Below are 24,681 nucleotides of genomic sequence, written 5' to 3'. Positions count from 1 at the left end.
TCACCCAGTTTTGCCTACTCTTCTTTTCTCTGTTGAGTCATTATGGCCATAGGAATGATTCACAACAACAAAGCAGTATGTTAAAACTAGAAGTAGAGTGATCTCATCATGGCTCTTAAGGTACTGGGAAACTTTTGTGTTTGTTTTTCCCTGGCATCAGTTTTCCCCCATTGTCTGACAATAACCAATTAAACGTTTTGATAAGTGCACTGAGCAGATGTCTGAAATCAAAAGAAATGTCACAGTCAAAAAGGTATCACTTTCCCAACTGGATACATTTCACTGTGATCTCTGACCCCGATATTGGTGTCCTTTTGTTACAGGCACTGCGTGTATTGAGCTGTGATTACAAGATGGAAAATGAAACTAGAATGGTGGTTTGTGATCTTGGGAACCCCATGGTGGCTGGCGCAAACGTAAGGGAAAACCAGATGCATTTACTGATTTTTATCTAACTGAATTTTAAAGGGGAGCAAATGGAAAACTATTCAATTAGCAAAATGTGTCCCAACAAGCAACACCTAAACCAAATTATTTACTTGGACAGGAAATTGTTGATGTAGAAGAGGCAGAACTGTGCTTCTGAAAAACTAACAATTTGTTGTTCTAAACGATTAATGATGCTAGATCCTGTGTTTTATTTCACTTACTCTAAAGAAAATGTGACTCAGTTTAAGTCACAGAAGGTGCACTACTATGAGAAGAGAATGCCCATACGTAATGTGATCTGTTTATTTCTCCCTTTTAGTATTTTCTACTTAAGATATGTATAGTAAATGACAGCTTCTTTAGCCCGATTCTCATCTTGAGTGCATAAGGGTTGTCTTATCAATTTATATCATGATTTATATCCATTAAAATGTGGTTGTAGTCAAGTTTTCCTTCCAGTTATTAGTGTCATTCTAAACATTTTCCTAAGACAGCTATTCATAAATCATACTACACATTAGATGGAACATTGTTAGCATTGTTTTTAGGCAAAAGTGGAACTGAATAATGACTGATGATGGACAGCAGATGATAACCATTAAACATAGGTTTGGAGATAAAAAAAGTGCTACCCATTCCACAATTGTCATCACTTGTCCCTATTTCATGACAAAACAGTTCAGGGCAATCCCAGAAGTGTTGAATCCAGGAATGTTTGGCCATGGATGCCCTTGCAGAGGAATTCTAGCACTGCTCATAAATTCATAAATGCTATGAATATTTAACTAAAAGTAAATAACCTAAGCTTTTATACCTAGATAAAAAGCTGTCCCAATAAAAATGAAGTAGTCAACAGCATGAACATATATGAGGAGTAAACAACAGTTTTTAATCGAAAACTACCACTGTTTGCATTTCATATTGGGCCTGGGGCTTTGAAAGGAAACCAAAGCAAATCTCCTTAGTACTTTCAAAATCCCTACTAAGTTAAGGTTGTCCTATGGAAGATCAATATTTCACTCTTCAGACTCTCTATAGAGGGATGTTTTCCTGGCGTCTTATGATCTTGAAGCAGTTCCTGGCTGACCCTCGATAAAAGAACCAAATGGGTCATATGATAGGAGATTGGGACTAGAATAAGCTTGTTTGGATCATAGTGTTAGCTTCAGATCAGTCATAGAGCTTTTGAAAGTGAGTGTGAGAACAGGTGTCAAGTGCCTTCATGGTCAGAAGCAGTCCCAGATAGACTCTTTGAGATTACAAGGTGCTGGAAACCATTGAAAAATTAACTCCAGGTGGTGGATCGACTAGGATCAGGAACCTGCCTGGTGAGGATCCTTCTCTGTGGAACTATTGTGAATCAGAAGTCTGAAGGGAGTACTAGAAATGTTTTCTGGGAAAGACATTGCACTAAGAAGGCAGACCGGATAGGTGTTGGAGTCAATGAACATAGAGAAGAGGTCTAAAATATTTTATAGTTTTTGTTTTATTCTACTAAATGAAACTCCTAAAAAGTAAGAGTAATTGAAAACATTTCTGAGGAATGGAGTTTTCATAATGGGATGATGGGAGACAGTGATGGGCCAAAGCTCTAGATAAATCCCAAGTCAAGGCAGATATTTTCTCGTACCAGAAAACCAGCAAATTTAGATATCTGCTTAGTGGTTTCCTGGTTAGTTTCAAGGCAGAAGCAAATTCTCAAGATACAGACAAAAATGGTCAAGAATCTTGTGGATGATCGGGGTGCAGTGGAGGGGAAGGACAGCATAAAAACCCATGGGTTTGGAAGAGAAAAGCAAGACTACACACAAGAGGCACTAACATTGTATGTCAAGCTAGGAGCAAATCTTTCTGCATATTGTCATAAACATAAGCAATGGAAAGGTCTGAGTGTGGAGGTATTAGACTACAGCCCCTCACACTCCTGCCTTTGAATCCAAAGCCCTGTTTTCACATCATCCTTGACCCAAAATGCTAGCAGTGTGAAGACTGCAGGAATGCTATTTGGTGGCCACTAAAGCAATACTACTCTCACCTGTCTCCTTATGAATTCTCACAGCATAACTAATTCTGTTTTAGTTCAGAATCAGCTCTAGGGCTGCCATAAGTGCAGTTACCAAATATTCCTAAGAAAAGTTCTTCATAAAGAGAGACTTAGAAGTAGCAAAATGAAACTGCAGGGTTCTAACGTGTTTAAAGATATTCTGGCTTACAACAAAAGAATCTAACCCTTGAAAATTAAGGCATATGAAGACAGCGCATTACAAAGCCAAATGGCAAAAGTGTTTGATTATAGTGAGTGAAAGCTTAAAGCCTAACTTTATCTTTGAAACCAGCTCTCCTGGAAGCTTAGTTAAGGTGAAAGGACTTGAACTTTTTCAGTCCAAACGTATTTATGATGGCGAATGTACTTCCAACAGCGAAATACCAGCCCTTTGTACAAATGGCATAAATCACGAAAGGCTGCTCTGATCCATTTCCAGTTTTGCAAAACAATTATGCTCTGGCAGGAGATCAGTTATTCTCAAAAAATTCAGTCCGAAAGGGACTCTTTGTGGAAGTTGTGAGGGAGTGGGAAGGGAGGGTTAGGTCAAAATGAAACATTCCTAAAACTCTTAACTATTGAGTTACTGTAATAACTTTTCAGCACCCTGAAATCCTAGAATTCTTGGCCTCTTTAAGATCAACTTCTGAGTATGAGGACTATGTCAGGATTTTGTGACATAACCCATGGGATATTACTGCAGTTGGCTACAGAGTTGTCTTACACTGCACATCTTCAAAATGCATTATTATCATCAAAATTGGTATATCTGACTTTTTGAAAACCTGTGACCTTAAAATGGTTTACTGGCCACAAAAAATTACTTAACTTTTTCAGTAATACCTTTGTGGTTAAAAAAAAAAAAAAGATAAAAAGATTAAAAAGACGATAAAAAGAAACGGGAAGAAAAATCACGCCATATGGCCCAGAATGCAAACTAAATGTCTGTGATACCATCTAGCTGGCAAAGGGTGCTCAAAGTACTTATTTATGACACTGAAATGGATCAAACTGACAAACTTCCTGATGCCTGTTCAGCGGCCTTAGCAAGTAAGATGTAGGTTTTACTATGAATTCTGGTAGAACAATTTGGAAGTTAATAGAAATGCATTAAAATAAGGTTAGAAGACTGGGAGGCTTGGAAGATCTTGCCTATTTCTTGGTATGTACCAAACTGATTCTTCAAGACCACAGAGGCTTTATCTTTTATATGCGCTGTAAGACACTTCAAAAAAAGTGAGCCCTCTGTCTCCCCGTGTATTTCTAGATCCTGTCAAACATAATAACATATTAAAGCTTATGAGTAATAGCAGAAATGTCATGTATTTCAAAGATACATGATGTTACAAACGTGGAAAATGCAATTTTGATGAAACTAACTTCACTTGGAAAATTTTAAATAAGATTAAACTATTCTGATAAAATGAATGTCCTGCTAAAATAAGGAGGTTGAGTGATTGCTAAGTTACAAGCTCAAGCAAATTCAACTCATTTGGCCTCATTGGATTTTCAGCAAGGACGTGTGAGCATCTTTGCCCCATTAGGAGTAGCAGTGTCAAGGGATACTTGACATTAAGAGAGTCATACAACCATACAAAGGCAACATCTGCAGCTTATTAGACTCGTACGGTAAGAGTGTGTTTCAGTATTAAATAAGGGATTAAGCCTCAGAGGTATAATAGATCATCAAAACTGCAGTTCATGTCTGCTCTATCTTAGGAAAATTTTATCTTTGGTTCATCAAATCTTTTTTCTGCTATAAGTGAAAACAAGTTTATATAGACTAATTAGTAAAAACAGTAAGAGAAATGCTGAATTGAATATTTAGAAATTTTTGTCTCAGAGATTAAAAAAATCATGTTATATTTTCAAAGGTGAATGAAATATCAATACAGTTGTTAAAATAATCTCCAAAAAGTGGTCTTAAAAATAGCTTATGTCTCTATTCCAAGTCAGCTATTCAGCTTCTGTTTAATTTAATGGGCATTATCTTTTCATCTTCAAGATTTTACTTCCAAAAAGAGACATTAGCTATAACTATGACATTAAAGTGATCAGAATTTGAAGATTTGAACTTGCCATTTCTTTTATTATGACAATATTCTTTTCAGCACAGGACAACTGAAAGAAGTAATTGAAACATGCTAGCTAGGTCTCATTCTGGAGATGGATTAAGATTCAGTGATGTACCACTGAAAGTGAGGAAAGAAGGAGAATTGAATGAAAATTTTTTAAAAATCATGCTTGGGAAAAAGGAATTGATTAAACATCTGAGATTATGCCCACAGAGGAAAATGCCTCCTCTTCAGTGATGTTAAATCTAGGTCACAAACATAAAACTCCACATTGTTGTGTCCTGTCCTGTTGCTGACAATGCTACCCCAAGAATGCTAAGGAAAGTATGCCAAGCAGACACGTCTTTTTCTTTTCCCCTGTAATCTAGTCAGATATTGGCAGAGATGAAGGAATGATGTCCTCTTTTCCTAATACTTTTTGATGAATTTCTCAGGAAGATTGTTTCTCCACATGGAGAATATGGCTATGTGTAACCATCCTTTTTCAAAAAATGAAAGCACAGTGTGCAAATTATCTGGCAGGAAATTTTACCATCAGGCAATAGGGGAGGTAGGGAAGTGAGAAGTTTACAAGATTACAGGCTGTAGACTTTGCTGTCAGTCTCAAAGCAAAATTCACATTTCAAAAATTACCAGTTTCAAAACACGTGCAGTTGAAATAAGGCAATTAAAAACACTAATTTAAACATTGCAGTACAATTTTATTAATTTAACATGGAGGGCAGATAGCATCTCCCCCTGCTCCCCTGCCACTTGCATACTGGGGCTGTAACTATGTCCAACGAGAGGGTTACAGAGACCCAAGCATATGCTGTTGTATATTCCTTCTTTAGTTAGCTCTGCAATTCCATTCTCTCTTCTGAATTAACTTGTTCTGCTTTACTCTGTGCCCTTCTTTCAAAGCAAATGGAAATTATCAGAGGGAGGAAGCAGGTTCTGCATAAACACAAGGGAGCACCAGCGGAAGCCCTTATCTCCTTCAGTTTTGGGAACTCTGTGTTTTACTCTCGATCTTCTATAGTCACACACTGCAAGTTGTGGCAAACTGAACTGCAAATATAAATTTAAAGTTGAATTCCTCTTAACTGAACTATGACTCCCAGAAGCTGCAATGAAAAAACTCAAAGCAAATCAAACTAAAACATCAAGCTGCTGCTAATTTAGCCTCTAGAAGAAAAAAAGGTGATCAGTCAGCCCCGCAACACCTAAAGCATGCAGCTCATATGTCACAGTTCCAGAGACAGTGGGAGGAGCAGGAAGCCCTGGAGACCTGGACAAAGGCATGCATGGATGGAGGCAGGGATGAGAGATGCCAGACAGCTATTATTTTCTTTTGGCTTGGCAAAGTAAAGCAAAGACTGGCTGGATGAAGAAGGGCCCACCGCTGTGTTCTTAGGAGTATGCTTCTCTCTTCCTCTTGATCTTTCCTCTGTCCAGCCAAGTTTTCCATCTGGTGACATACACAGGCAGGATGGTATTTTCTCCTGAAAACAACTATATGATATTATTTCATACTCATTTTAAAAAGCAACATTATCCTATACAAGTCTGTGAAATGCAATGTTGAACAGTACTGCTTTCTTGATATACAGAGATCAACCTTTTTTAGTAATCTGTTGTTTTGTTTCTTTCTCAGTTCTCTACAGGCATTCGATTTTCTGTTCAGCATTTTGAAAATGCAGATTTCAGCATCAGTTTTGAGCTGCAAATGAAAAGGTTAGATGTTTTATCAAGAGTATGGTTATTTAAATTCTGAATTCCTATTGATATCTGAAGTTTAATATATAAGAAGGTCACTCTAATTTTTCAGTGTCATCGGTTATTTCATGGGCTTTCCTATGGTAGCTTTCTTCAGGAGGATTTGTGGAATTGGAGCCTTGTTAGCTTTTAGCAAAATCAATCTGAGATTTATTCTGAGGATTTTATTTTGTTAAAATTCAGGTTAACTGATTTTGGTCAGTAGTCCAAGGATCTTCTACAGATTTGCCAAATTTGTACTTCATTTTCCACTTCGGAATTAATGAACAGTGATCACTTTGTAACCATGCTCTGAAAAAAAACAAAGACATGCCACTTCTTCATGACAGTTTTGAAAATAGAGCATTTAAAATCTGCTCAACCGATTTACTGGCATGAAGAGAGAAAACTATTTCAGTTTCATGCAGGTGAACCTTTGTCATTTTTCCATTCATTTCCTCCACATTTGTGGGGCTGAAATATTACTTCTGGAGAATCTTCTGTTTCATGCTGAGCAGTACTTCCTCCACAGGGACAAAAAAGCACAGGACGGGCTGGGTTAGGATAACAGCAAGAACAAACCTAGGACTTTTCAGTAGGTGGCAGGGCTTCTGCTCCATTTGTCCTCATCAAATACGCACTGGAGTTCCTGATGGGGCCCTCCCTGCCCCACGCACAGAGACTTAATTGCTAATGTCTAGCCTTTAATGAGGGCCTTGATCATGTTCACTATGGTGAATAACTGAGACATTTAAAATGTTTAAGTCACATTTCCAGAATGTAACTGTTGAAGGAAAGGACATGCAGAAACTCAGGAAGGGCACAACAATGCCACAGAAGACAATGAGGTGCCTGGTCAGGCCTCAGCTGTCTCCCAGGGTTCTGGCTGGCGAGCTGGAGGCCATGCAAACCTAGGCATGGTCTCCTCCAGAGAGAGATACAAGATAAAACGCCTAGCTTGTAGGTCCCCTGTTCATACCACTGTTCACTGTCAGGTCATTAATGCAAACAATACAGTCTGAAATGGGTATCAGAGGCTCTTGTCACTACCCTTTTCATGCTGTGATATTGGGGAGGTTCAGAGCTTTTTGGGTAGCTAGATCTTTGTAGGTAGTAAGAGTTGAGGTTAGGTCACTTTTGTAGAAAAAGTGACAAGGCTTTACTGAGGAATGAGTCTGAACTTCAGGAGATAGCTACATCTCATGCTTCCATGCTTCCTCCATGAGTGTGACTCACTAAAATGTAAAGGGAGGAAATCTGTTGGGCTACCAAAAAGGACAGTTTCCACAAACTGGTATCAAAATGCTGAAGAGCACCCAGCTACTTGGGAAAAAAAAAAAAGTAAAACTTCTTGCATAGGGAATGTACCCTATAGTTAAAACTCACTGTTTTGTACATTCCTTCTCAAGCAGCACTACACTTTGTGCATTTCTATGTCCTTAGTGAACAGGTGAAACAATCTTAAAGGAAAAAGGAATCAGAAATCCATAAGGCAGAAAGAGGAGATTATGTAAATGAAAGGAAAGGGAAGCAGAGAACATGTCTGAATTTGTGTTCTGGTCTGAGTTACTCAAAAAAGAGGCCTTTAATTTACTCCAAAACATCAACTGGAAAATAAATATTTTATTTAGCAAGACTGAAGTTCATTACTTATAGGAAATAAGCAAGAGGCTGAGTAGTGTCTTGAAATCTGATTCCTTTTCTGGTGTTGATTTTGCTAGGCAAATGTATACCCCTTAGAGAGGGAGAAGTCCTGGCACTTCCATTTAAACTATTTTCTTCTCTACAAAATACTATAAAGCACAAACAAGATTTGAATACCAAATATATATGATCAAAATCTGTATTTTAATTCTATGGGAAGTAGTACCATTATACAAATTGGAGAGCAGCTTATTCTAGCAAATTAATGGTATAGTCATTTTTATACTTTAAGCAATTTTTGTACTTCTGTACTCAAAGCAATGGCTATAGAGGACTACATCAAAAGTTCAAATTATGTTTGAGGGGAATCTGCATTAGTTTACAAACAAATTAGAGCTGCTTCTAATTTTAGCAATCTGTAACCAGAAAGCCTTCATCAAAGCAGTATTGCCCTTTACTCCTCAGGAGTCAGTCGCTGGGAATGCTGGCCTCCTCTGAATGTTTCCATTTGACTGATGCTACCCAGATGTGATAACAGTAAACTGTGACAGCAATAGAAACTTAGTCTCCATGAAGCAAGGAAGTACTTCCACACTTGCTTGGAAAAAAACTCCAAATTTAGTATCATTAATCCCATAATTAAATAAATTCCAAGTCTGTAATTATTTATTTTCACTGTCTTCATGAATTTGAACCTGCAAGCCTTTCTTTACATGAATGGGCTATAGTCATAGGAATGGCCTTGTGAAGTAAGAGAAACTAACTTTGCTCCTAAGGATTTGCAATAAGAAAAGATAATAAAATGAGTGAGAGCACTAGGCATTAAACGTAGGGATCTGTTTTCACTGCTAAGTGGGATTAAGAGTGTAAACACTCTGTGGATATGCGAGGGGAGAAAATAAGAAAGGTAAAGAAACAGTTTGTTTTGTTTATTTTTCTTCAGACACTCTGTCATTTGGAGAGTCATAAAAGCAAATTTTATCGTAACAAAGCCTATCATCTTGTTCATTAACACTGCCTTCCTCTAATGCATGAAACACACTTATATTCTATTAAGATACTCCTATCCATACAGGTAGCCAAGCTGAACAAGGGAATTTACATGACATTCCGAGCTAAATAAATTTGTATTATCATATTCACGCATAGGATTCTTTAAAGGAAGCTTGAGTTGATTGTCTTATTAAACATGTGATGAGCTCAAATAATATCAAACTTAAATACCAGTGTCCTACAAGACAGAGGAGTGGTAATAGCAAGCCCATGCTGTAATATGTCCAATGGCATCGCTTCCTAATTGTAGGCCTTGTGGTATTCAGTGCAGTATCTATAACAATCTAGAGTTCTGCTAAATAACCTTTTTTAACCCTTGTACATATTTCTTCCAGTTCTAACAAGATTAATCCCACCAGCAATTTAGTTAACCTCCATATCAACATCAGTGCTGTGGCTCAAGTTCAGATCAGAGGGTAAGTAGTCGACTATTTCAATTTATAATGGTAACTATTTTTTGTATTGAATCTTTCCACATATAATAATCCCGTGTACTGAATCTTTTGACATATTATGATCCCAAACGCCTTATCTACCAAGAACACCTGAGAATTCCCAGGGAGTCTCACCCCTGCAAGCCTTGCAGGATGGAGCTACTAAGGATTTACCAGGTCATGTAGGGCAGGACTGCCCACATGGACTCCAGTAAACTTACTGAGTGTCTGTGCAAATGCAGCACACTGTAAAATCCCACATTGTAGTAACACCAGTCAAAGACGACATTTTATTTGGGCATTCAAACTGTGTATGGATTTTAGTAGTACAAAATGCTTGTTCATATGTGTAGGTCTGCTTGTGCAACCACTTATGCGCTTAATTCTGAATACCAAAATCTGCTGCTTTTATGACTGGAATGATGAAACATATTATGGCAAAGCATATACTAATAGAGAACAGAGTGAGGCCTTTGGAGAAAGGATGTACTCGGCACTGGTGAGGCCGCACCTTGAATACTGTGTCCAGTTCTGGGCCCCGCACTTCAAGAAAGATGTTGAGGTGTTGGAGCGAGTCCAGAGGAGGGCCACCAAGCTGGTGAAGGGTCTGGAGGGTCTGACCTACGAGGAACGGCTGAGGGAGCTGGGGTTGTTTAGCCTGGAGAAGAGGAGGCTCAGAGGTGACCTTACTGCAGTCTACAACTACCTGAAGGGAGGTTGTAGTGAAGTGGGAGTCGGCCTCTTCTCCCGGGCAGCTAGCGATAGGACAAGAGGACATGGCCTCAAGCTTCGCCAGGGAAGGTTCAGGTTGGACATTAGGAAGAATTTCTTTACAGAAAGGGTTATTAGACATTGGAATGGGCTGCCCAGGGAGGTGGTGGAGTCACCATCTCTGGATGTGTTTAAGAAAAGACTGGACATGGCACTTAGTGCCATGGTCTATTTGACATGGTGGTGTCAGGGCAACGGTTGGACTCGATGATCCCAGAGATCTCTTCCAACCTGGTTGATTCTGTGATGGATAAGGAATGAGCTATGACAAGAGGTCAACCAGCTACTACTGTAGGATTCTTACATTTCTGTCTGAAGCAGGTGCCTGTCCACTGACACAAGGGATATCGAAACTAAACAAGCACAGGATATGATCAAAGGCGATTATTTCTATCTCTGTTTTCACATACAGCTTGGTTTTGGAAACTATAAAATGCAATTAGGTGATAAGAATCTCAGACTACCCTGTAAAATCTTGGAACTAGACTCCTATCCTGGCATCCTGGAGGAAGTCAGCAGGATGTTCTTTTAAAGCAAATAATTGCCCAAAATGCTTTTTGTCTGGGATCTCAGATTTCTTACATCTCTTCTCAAACTACAGCTCTGGACCTTAGCCATTCTCGGCACTGAAAGGGGAGAACAGGAGGTACATGGCCCAGCTTCACTCCCACAGTCAGGCCATGAGGCCTGGCTGATGCAAGAGAGGTAGATGTCTCTTACGTGATGCACCTCAAGGGGCTGACCTAGGTGTAAACAAATAAAAATGCATTTATTTAGGCTTTTATGCGTTTATAAAAATCCATTTATTGTTATCACTGCTAAGACAATACTTTGACTACCTAGTGCCAGCAGAAAGTCCAACCGTTTTGCTGATCACAGAGATAATGTTTTCTGCATGAATATTCAATCTAAATCAGGGACAATTTTAAAGTATTTTTCATCACATTTTGTAAGTGCTTTCCAGGTTAAGAAGACTAACCCTAAGGCTAGAGTTAGGTGGAAGAAAGAGGACTGGCACTCAAAGACTGTGTGAATATATTTTAATGCTTATATTTCTGAAAAGGAGCAATTGAAAGGCTACATGTTTACCAAGAACAGAATGAGAGTATTATTTAATTTTCTGTAGTTAATGGTGATCTAGGGAAATGAGCTGGATAAGAAGAGAGGTGAAAAATACAAAATGAGGGAGAAGGTAACACAGAAAGAGAAGTACAAGCTGAGGAAATAATAATCAAAGGGGTTAGTTAGTTGGTGGGCTGCAGATGTGTGAGAAAACGTTCTGAGACAGCAACTACTAGATGTTGCCATAGGTGGACACCTAGGTTAAGGACTGGCTGGAGTTTCAGTGCATCGGTGAAATGGTTATGGATATATAGACAAGACTTCTCAGTAAGGGCTGCTTTCAGTGCTGCAGATTCTGGTTTTTTTTCAGTTTTCTCATCACTTTCACAGAAAAATCTTACAAACCTTTTGTATTCTTTGCAAACTTTTTGGAAACTTTTTGCCTGCATCATGTTCTTTCTGTGCCATAGTGTGCTCTTTTTAATGAAAAGTTCTGTAATAGATAAATAGATAGACACCAAAAAACAACCAAAACATCCTCAGTTCTTAAAAAGAGCATGCCCACAAGTGGAAAAATGGCTTGAATTGCTGCCTGCAGTGCTAAGAAACAGGTCACTAAATACAGAGGAATTACTTAATTGAATGACTTCCAGTTTCTTTCCTCTTAAGTCTTTTAGTTTTCTTATTAGCTATAACACACATGTACAAAAATTCCCAAAAGCTCTGTTGACAGATTTTTCTAATTACTCAGAGATGCTAAAGCATGCCGCCCCAAGGGAATTATTTGCTCACAGTTTCCTAGATTTAAAAAAAAAAAAAAGAGAGAGAGACTATGTCCACATTTGGACTGGAAAATATCTTACATTGGTTTCCCTACTGCTCTACACAGAGTTGCATGAAATGGGACTGGAATCATTGTACATTTTACTGAGGAAAAGAAGTAGTTATCAAATTGTGCATATGCATACATGCATATATACTTGCACAGTGGACTCATGCAAATACTGCCTCTATGAGAAAGGAAGAAATCTTTAATATCCTATTCAAAAGAAATTCAAGATAACTCCTTAGATAGTTCATTCAATGAGCAGTTGGTCTGATAACTGAGATTTGATTATTCTGCTTACCTTTTTTTTTCTATAAAAATGTAAGAGTTTTATAGTTGTAATTGTTATTTCCCACTGCTGAAAGAGCACTAGAAGAACGAAGGATTCAGGAAAGAAGTAATTTGGACTGGAAGGGTTTGAAGCTGGCAGAATTCTTATTGTATATCCCACATAAGCATTTTCTGTAGAACATAATTCATTTATCTTATTTTTCAGTGCTCTTCTTTGACTGATCATTGTCACCTAAAAGTCTAGAAAAAATCCTTGTCTGATAAATCATTCAAATGTTAAAAATATTCTAAGTGCAAAACAAAATAGTCAAAAGAGAATTTCTGTTTAATTTGACCTGATTTTCTACTTTCATGTCAATAACAGAAATCCTCAAAATAACTGTAAAATCTGTTAAAAGAAGAATTCTTATGTACTTTATAATAATTTTAATTGAATGCCTACATTTACACTTTGCACTTTGTAATTCTGTGGATAAGAAAAACACTGCACAGGGAATGTAATAGAAAACACTGTTTTTTGGAACCTCGTGCCTGCTTCTTTTTGTCTATGTACACTTTTTGGTTTGCAAATTTTGCAGTAGCTCAAGGGTCTCTGTGTCTTCGATTTTGTAACAACACAGGAAAGTTCCTATTCTCCTACAACAATTAATAATTAAATCTCTTATTGGAAGCAAGGCCATTTGTGAAAGAACAAATTAGGCTAAGTACCTCATCTGAAACGAATATGTTTCACTTCCTTTATTATTTGGTTTGACTTGTAAATTTGTCCTCTGGCACACTTGTTAGTACAAACTGCTGGCCTTTTGAAGTCTGGGGAAGTATTTAGAGTTAGCAGGATACTCCAGGATACTCTAAATTTCATGAACAGTTGTGCTTTAGCTGGATGGTATTAAGTTGTTCTTCTCCAGGATCCCTTGCTGCTTTGAGAAGCTGTATTCTGTAGCAAAGTTTCTATCAGACATTTCATTCATTGTATATGACATAAGAGCTAGAAGCAGGAACAGTTTGTTTCTTCCTAAAGTATTTTAAAATGTCAGCAAGTGTCACAAAAGCATCCAGTCTGTTCTCTTCTTCAAGGGGCAATCTGCAGTGGTGCTTTCTCTGTTCAGACTCAACGGAAAATGAATTAATATCAGTGGATAGAAGTCCATCATTTTAGTCAAGTGTTATATTCTGAAAAAACCTCATTAGCAATTCTATTTTAACAGTTTTCTGTCAGCAAACTTCCAGCTTTGGCAGAACAAGCATTAAATTTTTATGGCTTTTCTTTAAGGTAAAGATTCTGGAAACCAGCAAAACTGAGTGAGAGTTGACCCTTGTAAAGAAAGGGCAATACTTAACCATTTTAGCACTGGAAGAGTTACTTCCAGTACTAGCAGATAACAGATGTCTGTGCCAGAACTCACCATGCTAAAATAAATTCTTGGGATCTGATTTCCCAACTTCTCAATAACAGAGTAAGGTTAAAGTTGGCATCTGAATGGAACCCCTCCAAAGACCTTCCAGTTTTTATGGGAAATAAAATGCTTGTGATTGAAACAGAAATGTTAACAGAAGAGTACTTGGTCCTTTCTTGAGGTCAGACAGAGAAGGAAAGGAAAAATAAAATATCAGACAGAAAGCAAGATGTCAAATATTAAGTCACTGTATTCTTCATTTATGTTTAATTTACATGTAGCAAGTTGCAAGGGTGTTTCAGGGAATACCTTAGCTGCCGCTTCATTTGCAAAGCAAATGAGAAGCCTGGAGCACTATTTCAGGCTCTAGTCCTGAATTCAGTTTCTTAATGCACCAATTTCCATTGTGACTTCATAGAAGTCATTCACCTTACCTGTACCTCAGTCTCCCACCTGTAAAATGAGATAACTACTTTGCAAGGTTTTTTAAAGGAATAATAACAGAGGTTATAAGGAATTTACAATCAGAGCAGTTAAATAAATATCTAAAAATGTATTGCAGGGATGGAAGATGCATGGCACTGAACATCTACAGGCTTTAAATGGAAATGAGAAAATACATTTATTTATGTAGCATTACTCTAGTTTTGTGGATAATGTACACCTCATCAGTGAGAATGATGTAAATGCCTGACAGACTGCATTCCTCTCTGCAAACAGAGAAAGAGTCACTGTCTTGTCTGGAAAGGACCATCCATCAGAGGAAGTATGAAACTAAAAGCACACCCTCAGTAGTCTGCCAGGACTGGGTAGTACTTTATGGAAGCATTGTATTGTTCAACTCACCTAATTCTAATGAATGTGCCAAAATAAAATGCCTTTAAGGGCTCAGGTTTCTATAGTGGTCTTAATTTTTTTGTAAAAGTAATGCAGCCGATCACTGGTAACAGTTACTGTTTTAACCTGTTTTATACATTACAGAGTGTCTCATCCCCCAACAATTATTTTGCCGCTTCACAACTGGGAACCCAAAGATGAACCTACAAAAGAAGAAGAACTTGGTCCTTTAGTAGAACACATCTATGAGGTAAAAATGATATATGTTGCCACAGGGACCTTATGCTGCTCCCATTGAAATCCTGATGAATTTGAGTTACTGTCTTTATCTGCAATTAGGTAAAGCCACAAATGTAAATATTCTGACTTTAGCACATGACCGAAATTTAATCTTGGAATTCACAACCACAGTATCGGTTCATGGAGGAGTGGAGGAGATATTAGTTTATGCTAGGAGTCTGTCTTTGACATTTAAGGGATCTATAAACATTTTGCGTGTTTGACAAGAATTAAAAACAGTGCTTAAAAGCTCATTACAATCAATGCCAAATATTTTCAGTGATTTGACTGGTTTCTCATTAAAAGCTATGAGTGTTGTGCACAGGAAAAAATATGTTTCATTTAACATTTAGCTAACTGAAAAAAAAACTGTAGATATACATGTAACTTGTTACCTCATTGCTCAGAAAATGTTTTGTTGAAAATAACTCTTAATGCTTGAAGTATACGTATTTCCACGTTGTATTGTTGTTGGGTTTTTTCTATTGATGATTCATCGATTGAAAAAGAGTTCAGGTTAGAAAAAAGTGCATTGAGTGAACTACATGGAATACAGACCATCTTTGGAATCTGATGGATGACCTTTCTTCTAGGGGGTAAAAGAGGGTCCTTCACATATGGTTGTAATTCACAAACTAGCACTCAAGAAAATATAAGCAACTGAGCTTAACCAGCAGTGTAAAATTACAATTTGCACGACTAATACTAAACTGTAGTGAAGTAGACTGTAAAATACAAAATATGATTTATGAATTCCTCATCTTAACACATTTATCTAAACTGAAAAATCGCTAACAAATCTTCCTGTTTCAAGCATTTGGGCTGTTCATGGAACGATATATGTGACTTCAAATGTATTGAAGTAGTTACAGTGATTAAATAGTTACAGTGATTAAAGAAACCGCTTTCATGGTTTATTGATATCAGCAAAGTATAAAAAAGCCCAAACATCCACCCAAAAACCCTTTACTGAAGAAGATATAAGATTGAAATTGGGGTTTATTTGGTTTTAAATAAAGCTCATCAGTCACAAAAATCCTACACATTTTAAAAAAGGACATTCTCACATCTCTAGAAACTTTGAGTGAAGCTCCATGGTATTCTGCTTCTTGGGCTCTCATGTCCAGTGTTAACACATATCCAAGCTTCCTGTGGTCATCAGATATTTTCAAATTGTAAACTGATACAGGAAAACTATTTTAAAAGCCCAGATTTTTAAATTTCTGCTATTTCTATCTTTACTCATTTTCCCAGAAAAGAATAATGTCCTGGGATGTTACTTTAGGAAAACTAGTTCCTTTTTTTTCTTTTGGGGAAATTTGAACTGAGAAGTCTTGAAAATAGAGTTCCTAACTGCAAAAACTAGTTTAAGCTTTGCTATACCTTCTATTCCTGCACCCTGAAATGTGATTATTCTGTGTCCTGAAGTTTCAGCTACTATTTTCAGGTACGTTCTGTTAAGGTTCATTGTATATATTTGTATAGTGTATTTTGCTAGTGTGTTTTGGTTTGGGGTTTTTTTTATACTTTTTTAGGTAATTTCAGCTCTTTCATATGTAGGAAAAAATGGGAAAGATGATGGATTTCTTGAATATACACTCAGACAAAAAAGGTTGTTATCCCAGATTTGCCACTGGCTTTGTGACTAACATGGAGAGGTCCTTTTTCCCTACCTGCCACAGATTCTCCATCAATAAAATTATATTAATAATCTGTACATCTTTCCCAAAGTACTTCAAGGTCATGGGCACTAAAAATTTGAAAATGTGTAAGTGGTATTTGCTGTGTTTTTCATTTTTATTTACTGCCGTGGAAAGTACTGATGATATTTGTTTGACAGCTGCACAACATAGGACCAAGTGCCATCAACAATACAGCTCTCCGTGTCGGCTGGCCTGTGTCCAGTCAAGAAGAATTTCTTCTTTACATTCTTCATATTCAGACACATGGACCACTGCATTGTCAAACGAGCTCTCCTATTAATACAATGCAAATAAAGGTAAGTCAGCCCCTTTTATTTCAATCTCTGCCTGCATTTTGCTTGATTTTTTCTGCTTACACTCCACAATGGGATGGAGTTTATGGGGAATTTTTCACCATGACCGTGAGATCATTTTCCTGGGTAAGAAGCAAGATATAGTCTATAATGTTTCTAGTGTGACAGTTGCATTGCATGGTATGTGTTTGGTTTCTGTACTCTTCTTATCAGAAGAAACTTGTATTTTGACTCAGTATCACAGCATTAGACACAAGGTAATTTTTTAAATGGAAATTTGCAAGGTTTTCCTTGAGGGTCATTTTTCACATGGCTTTGAATAGATGGCACAAATTTTTTCAGTTCTCATGGGACCCTGAAAATTTTTGCATCCTAAGGAATACATTAATTCAGAAAGTCATCTGTACAGCAGTGCTTAGCAGATGAACTAACTCCCAAAGGTGACATAAACCTTTGTTACGTCAAGGGATGCATGTAGCTCTTCAGTTGAGTTTGATACAACCTACCACTGGTTTGTTTATCAAAAGGTCTTACATCTGAACCTGTTAGCAGTGGGGAAAATCCTTTATAGCACAATAATGCAATATCATTAAATTGAAAGACATGAACTTCTCAGAGCTCTTTATTTAACAGACAGCAGACAGCCACCAGCTATTGTAGCATTAAGTATTTCTAAGGGGTGTTAACACAATCTTAGGTTTTTTTATTCCAGTACAAATATTTGAGTTAATTGGTATGGTGATTTGTTTTTTTAGGATCATAGACTAATTCAGGTTGGAAGGGACCTCAGGAGTACTCTGCTCCAACATCCTGCTCAAGCAGAGTCAGCTGTGGATCAGACTAGGTTGTTCAGGGCTTTATCCAATCTAGTCTTTAAAACATCCAAGGACAGACACTGCAAAACCTCTCTGGGCAAATTCTGCTGCTTCTGGATTGTCCTTACAGGGAAAAAGTTTTTCCCTACATTAAGTTTGAACCTCTCTTGTTTCAACTTATGCCCATTGCCTGTCATCATCCCAACATGCACCTCTGTGAAAAGCCTGGCTCCATTTTTGTGATAACCCTCTCCCTCCGACAGCTTCGGTCCCCCCAAAGCTTCTTCATTTCTGGACTGAACAAGCACTGGTCCCTCAGCTTCTCCATGCAGAACAAGCGCTACAGCCCTGAGCATCCATGGGGGCCCTCCACTGAACTCATTCCAGATCTCTGTCTCCTGCTGAGGCTCCAAAATGGATATTGTATCTACATGTGGTCTAATCAGTGCTGAGCAGAGGGGAGTGATGACTTCCACAATGTACTGCCTTTGCTTCTGTTCATACAGCCCAGGATGCTGTTGGCCGTCACTGCTGACAGGGCACACTGCTGATTCATGTGCAGCTTAAGCCAGGTCTTTTTCTGCACAGCTGCTTCTTAGCCAGTCAGTCCTCAGAATGTTTGGTTGCCAGAGGCTATTTCCTTGCACCAAGTATATAAAATACATATTTTTATTATAATATATTTTATGTTATCATTAAGTTCAACATAGTATGAGACAGTATAATCTGTAAAAAGGGAGTTATTTTAGAAGCCTATATATTTTTTACCTGTCTAACCATTAAGTGTTAATTATTTTAATTTTTCAAATAACATACTTTGAATATCCTGTAAAGTGAAACCATAAACTGGAATTATGCATGGAATGTACTCCACAAATGGAAGTTTTCATATGTTGGCACTTGATAAAAGGATTCATATAGTCTACAATTATTTTATGGCTTAATCAATATTAAGTCATAAAAGTTACAACTTTGTCAGCAAGATGACAGATTTTTTGTTTTTCTACTTGGAAATGATTCTATAATTATTTTAATCATCTTATCAGCAAAAGGAAAAAAATCCCCTACCAATTTTTTCATAACTGTTACTCCTAGTTATTTTTTGTCATCCAAATTGCTTCCCATTCCATGGACATGGTTCTTTCATAGCAGAGCTGGAGATCTCAGAGTTTGGAGGAAACACTAACAAGGGGAAGCCTAGTAGCGGCCTCCTCAGTAAAGTGTTGATATTCCAGTGTCTAAAAGCCTGTTTTAAGATCTATGTTTGAGATGGCAGATCCCCCCAAAAGAGCTTGGTTTGGCTCAAAGACAGAAGATTTAGCATAACATGCTCTACATATTATCCCATCAAAAACAAGGTATCCAATCTATTAAGCATAACTGATTCCAGACACTTCTGGAGTAAACAACACTTCTCAAGTTTAACCAGTAGCCTGTTAAACATCTTGCAGGGAGAGCTGAGTTCCAAATGCTAAAAGTGCTATACGTCTTTTGCATACCAGGAGGGGTTTGAGTTCGGTACACTGGATGAAAGTGGATTCAAAGGGACTGCTCATGACCACAGGAGCTGCAAGACAAGTCTTTAGCTTAAAGAAACTGAACTACAATATATACTTACAAGAATATGGAAAAACTGATGTATACCAAATACATTATGGGTAGACTTTTGTGTTTCACCCAGGAAGCCAGAGAGGGGTTAGGATTCCACCTTTTTGTTTAGTTTCTCTAGAGGAAGAAAAAGGAAATGAGTGACAGGGAACTGAAGATAGGAAATGTTTCCATTTTGTACCCAAAACACAGCAAGTTTGGAAACAGAGGATTTTTTCTGTTAATCTTTTCCACCCCATTTCCACCTGTTTTTCAATAGTGGTGAGGAGCAAGAAGCTGAGCTGCTGCATTTGTGTTTGCAAGCCTAGCATCACAAAGCCACTGGTCAGATCAGGTTGCAAGTACACAAAAAGGAGTTCAGCATCTCTCCTCCCTAACCACTGTGTTCTGTTTTAACTTTCAATTAAGCAGCTGAGATGGGAGCATTACTGTCAGGAGGGCAGAGCTCCAGAGTAGAATAGTGACACAGTTCTTAATGACATTTTCAGGCAAGTATTTTTTTATGATTTTTTTAAAATTTTTTTTGGGTTTGCTCTTCTTCTACTTGATAATGATTACATCTGTAACATAAACAAGACTAGATTCTTGTGAGGCTTGTGCAAAATCTTCCTGTAATAATGAAATGATGGTCCATCTGTCTTAGCAGAATATGGCTTTAGATGCACAATCATTATTGCAAGAATAACATCTTTTCCTTATTTTAGCTTTTCAAAGCACTGAACAGCATGAATACACAAATCAGGTTTCAAATATGTAATGCTTATCTATTGCTTCAGATGGGAAGACGATACAGAGACAGCTTCTTTCAGGTTTTGTATAAACAGCAGAATGCCTGGCTCAAATTTCCAAATAAGGCTAAGGACTCCTCTTGGATTTCAGAACCTAGCTCTCTTTGGGTGTTTGGACGTTTCCCCTTTGAAATTACTTAGATTGTTCAGCTTCAGTTAAAGCAGTATATTCCTCCCCATTGCTGAATTCCTTGTCTTGTAGAAAGGTTTCCTTTGAGCTTTGTTGTTTCTTCCACAAAGATAAATCAAACCTGTGCACACATGGGAAGCCTCTTATTTAGGGACTTTTCCTTTTTTCTAGCTTATCTTTCTCTGAAGGCAGTGAGGAACGTGAAAGGATAATAAAATTAAGAATCATACAAAAGGTGTAAAGAGGAGCGTGATCAAAGATATGGAACAGATTCCCTTGCAGAAGAAGTCAGTACACCAGGATGCTTCAATCTAGAAATAAGGTGACTGTGCACAAATATGATCTGCAAGATCAGAAGTGGCAGGAAGAGCGTGGGTGGGATTGACTTCTCTCTGCCAGTTCCTGCACGGGAATGCAATGTGTTCACTGCACAGGAATTGGAGGCATCAAATGAAGCCTGCAGAGCCAGATTCAAAACAAGCAAAAGGAAGTGGTGGTTCATGCGACAAGTATTAGATGTCTGGAACTTGTTGCCAAAGGAAGTAGTCAGGGTTACAAGTTTACATGGTTTTAAGAGGAAACTAGACAAATTCACAAAATGTAAGTCCAGTGAAGATCAATAAATGAACAAAAACTTCATGCAGATCAAGAAGCCCCTGAGCTGAAAATATTTGGAAGCTGAAAGTTATTAGGAGAGAGCATTATGTATGCATGCACTGTTCTTACTATTCCTTCCACATCTTCTTAAAGGCAGTGTTGAGGAGAAGAGGGCTCAGCTAGATGGACCTTTGGCCTGAGCCAGTATTCCTGATGAGTTGTTTGTTTTTTTTTTTTCCCAGATGGATGGCAAAAAGTAGTTTTATGGAGCCAGTGCCTATAGATACCAGAGGTACAGGCAGTGGTTTCCAACTATGGTAGATGATACAGGGTGGCACACATGGCACATTCTCAATAGCTGAGCACTGTAGTACCATGAGTGAGGCATCTGGCAGGAAAGCAGCAAAACAGCAGCTAAAATCTACCACATGGGTAAGGTACATCCACTAACACAACTGTCAGGAGCTAACCTCCTCCATAGGCAGTGTCTCGTCATGCTGCAGAGCTGTTGTTACTGTATGTAATTCCTGGTCTGGAGACAAAATAATGCCATCCAATGCATTGCTCTTGAATGGTCATTTACACCTCCTGCATAACAGATTTTACACAAAGTCTGCAACTACCTGAAGGGAGGTTGTAGTGGAGTGGGAGTTGGCCTCTTCTCCCAGGCAACTAGCGATAGGACAAGAGGACATAGCCTCAAGCTTCGCCAGGGGAGGTTCAGGTTGGACATCAGGAAGAATTTCTTCTCAGGAAGGGTCATTAGACATTGGAACAGGCTGCCCAGGGAGGTGGTGGAGTCACCATCTCTGGATATGTTTAAGAAAAGACTGGACATGGCACTTAGTGCTGTGGTCTAGTTGACATGGTGGTGTAAGGGCAATGGTTGGACTCGATGATCCCAGAGGTCTCTTCCAACCTGATTGATTCTGTGACTTGATTCTGTGACTTCTTCTTCCAGAGCATTTCTGGTGGAGTTACACATTGCAGCAGAGGGTATTGCCTGACTAGAAAAAAGAGGAAAGCTAAACTGGGTTTTGAAATGAGAAGTGAAGAACTGGAGAGATCTGGAAATCTGCTCAAGGTGACAAGGTTCAGGAGAAGAAAGCAGTACTGCTTTCCCTGGTGGGGAAACCAAGACAGTCCATTGTAGTTAAAGAGAGGGAGGGAGAATCCATTTAAAATAAAGTATGGTGCACAAAATATGTGGCATATAAAATAGCTACAGAGGCAGAGTTGTACAATTCTGGGCTATGGGCTCAAGAAGGATAAAATTGTATCTTTAACCTGAACATCTAGGCCACTGGAGAAATTCTGCTTTTAAACTGCTGCAGGAGACATGTATGTTTTCTCTTAATCACAGAGGGCTGTTTTCAAACCTTTGCCGTAATAATTCACTACTGAAGACGCTAACACTCTAGGATAAAAAAAAAAAAGTAAATATAAAAATCATCTAGTATTCAAATGAATCTACATATGTATCAGTAGTGATCATATATTGAGGGCTTCTTCAAAGGCACGTCATTCTATTATGGTTCTTTTAAGTTGTCATCATTAAAGAAGCCTATATATGCTGGTGAAAGAATCCTGGAAAGAGAATTCCCACATGTTATCACACTGAGAGAGAGAGATTTACTAGCTATTTAACTGTTCCCTTATTGCAAAAAGACAATGTTAACCTAATTAAGCAACACGAAAAAAAAGTCCTTCTTTTTGCTTAAGGGCGTTTCATCAGTTAATAAATTATAGTATCTTTCCTTTGCAGGATGCTTTTGACTGAACGTCTCAAACAATGTCAAAACAGTTCCTTCTTTGGCCGCATAATTTTAATGAGATGAATGGTACAAATTTTGCAATGCAGCAGTACACAGCATTAGTGTGTGGAAGGTTACATGTGTTTATAGCTATTCTCTTCCCTTTAGTGCTACAACATTTCTTACAATTACAAACATTTTCTTTAGGAATTTTTTTTAAGATATTTTGTGTTCAGAGGTTAAAGGAACTGATAAGATGGATCTGAAATAGCTCTTTATAATCTGAGACCCTTAAAGAATAATCTTGTCTATGTTTAGGTGAGTTCCTTTTCAAATCTTACTACAAACTTCCACATATATTTTATTGTGATTTTACATGATTGGTTTGTCATAAATTAGAATTTATCTTTCCCTCCCTAGCAATTGGGTTCCCAGGCATTCTCTGAGGCTTCTTGAAAGAAGCTGTAAACGCTCTGTGTAGAAATTAAAGACAAACTGCAAACAATAAAAATAGCTTTTAATCAGAGAATAAAAATCTGTGAAGATAAAGAATGAAGAGAATGCATTTTAATATGAGATTAAAAATGAACAAACTGTTGCATTATACAAAGTCGAGTTGTTACCAAAATAAATCTGTAACAAATAATGATCAAAAGTTGTGTTGCTAGAATTCATGTTTCCTTTTTTTTTTTCTTTTACTTTCTAAAGCTGGTTAAATCGTTAGAGTACAATAGGCAGATTCTGATCTGAACTAATGACCAGATTTCAGTGGAGCAACTTTGAACTTATCCTGTTATAGAGGTCAGAATCTGGCCCCAAGCATCTAAGAAAAATAAGTACAGCAATGAAATGGACTCCAGTAAAAAGTGGAAAAAATATTATCTACTGTAATTCCCATAACTGGACAATATCTTGCTGTGCTGTTACTAATCACGCCCCTAGATGAAGACAGTATATTCTCATGGCTGTGCTGTTAAATTGAAAAAACAATGTTAATCCAAAATTCAAGACCGCTGAGAAGGGAACAAATCTGTTTGTTAGAATCATTGTATGAGTACATCATTACCATTCACATTTTTTCTCTTTGCAGTTTACTATTCCACAAGACACTCCTGAACTTGCTGCTTTTTTATATAATTCCACAATTTCTCATTACATCAGAAGAAGGGATGTCACAGTGGCAGAATCTCACAGGAAGAACTCTGCAAAAATATTGGTGAGCTATCTAAAAGCTATAAACTGGGACTATGCATGCAATACATCGAGGTGGCTGTTGATTTGACTGCGATTTATTTACAAACTTTTAAATACTGTTCTAAGTGATTTTTAACCTCTCAGTTTAAAATATTGTTTATTACATATCACCATGCCACAGGTTAGTGATTTTGTTTGACAGATTTTTACATTAAAGATCTTGCATGCCAAATTCCTGGCTGTCTTACTCCTGGCTGTTTGTAGACAAACCTCTGTGGTCATGCAATGGCACACTTATCACAGGGTATTTCAGCACAGATTTAGAGAACAAGCCCCTCTTCCCCAAATTAAAGTTCTGATTCTGACTTTTGAAATGTAGGTGTCTTCTTGTTAACTTGACTCCTAGCATTCTGGCTCTTTCGTAAAGAGTAGCTCACACTTAAAATTAACATTTTCATGTAAAGTAACAGTTCTGACATACAAATAGTTTGGATTATATTTGTTCACCCCAATAAGTACTTATATAGACGTGGAAAGGGAAGACTCTTTCACTTTACAGTACCACAAGCAAGGCAAATGGGACAGGTCACTACATTTTTAACATTCCAGACAATGCTGGAGCAAGAGTAAAGATCTCTCTCCCAGGAAAATAGTTCTGATTAGTCAGTCTGGTACCTGAGTATTTGAACTTGGCTATATTTTCAGAAGGTTGGGTTTTTTCTGTCTGTGCATTCAGTGTCCCATCTTTATCATACTTCAGCACTGTAGGTATCAGCTCCCCTTGCTTAGAGGCTGTGTTCAATCTCAGTGACCTTGAGGTCAGCTGTGGGATTCATGCAGTCAGTGCTTTCCATTTATTTTTATGAACCTCAGGCAGAGTTTCTTTCACGCTGTCCAGCCTCTTATTAAGCTGTTTACTG

The 24,681-nt window shown here is 37.8% G+C and overlaps 1 protein-coding gene across 1 annotated transcript in view; it reads left to right on the top strand.

The window, feature by feature from the left end:
• Positions 1 to 24,681, top strand: part of ITGA8 (integrin subunit alpha 8) — a 128,786-nt gene that overhangs the window by 65,214 nt on the left and 38,891 nt on the right. Inside the window, exons 21-26 of the mRNA XM_068404603.1 lie at positions 324 to 416; positions 6,185 to 6,264; positions 9,318 to 9,398; positions 14,745 to 14,850; positions 16,720 to 16,878; positions 23,658 to 23,783. Coding sequence (XP_068260704.1) covers positions 324 to 416; positions 6,185 to 6,264; positions 9,318 to 9,398; positions 14,745 to 14,850; positions 16,720 to 16,878; positions 23,658 to 23,783 — 645 coding nt within the window. The remainder of the gene's footprint in view (positions 1 to 323; positions 417 to 6,184; positions 6,265 to 9,317; positions 9,399 to 14,744; positions 14,851 to 16,719; positions 16,879 to 23,657; positions 23,784 to 24,681) is intronic.

The sequence above is a fragment of the Nyctibius grandis genome, chromosome 7 (genome assembly GCF_013368605.1).
Source record: "Nyctibius grandis isolate bNycGra1 chromosome 7, bNycGra1.pri, whole genome shotgun sequence".
Taxonomy (NCBI): Eukaryota; Metazoa; Chordata; class Aves; order Nyctibiiformes; family Nyctibiidae; genus Nyctibius; species Nyctibius grandis.
This window is presented reverse-complemented; position numbering and strand designations above follow the sequence as displayed.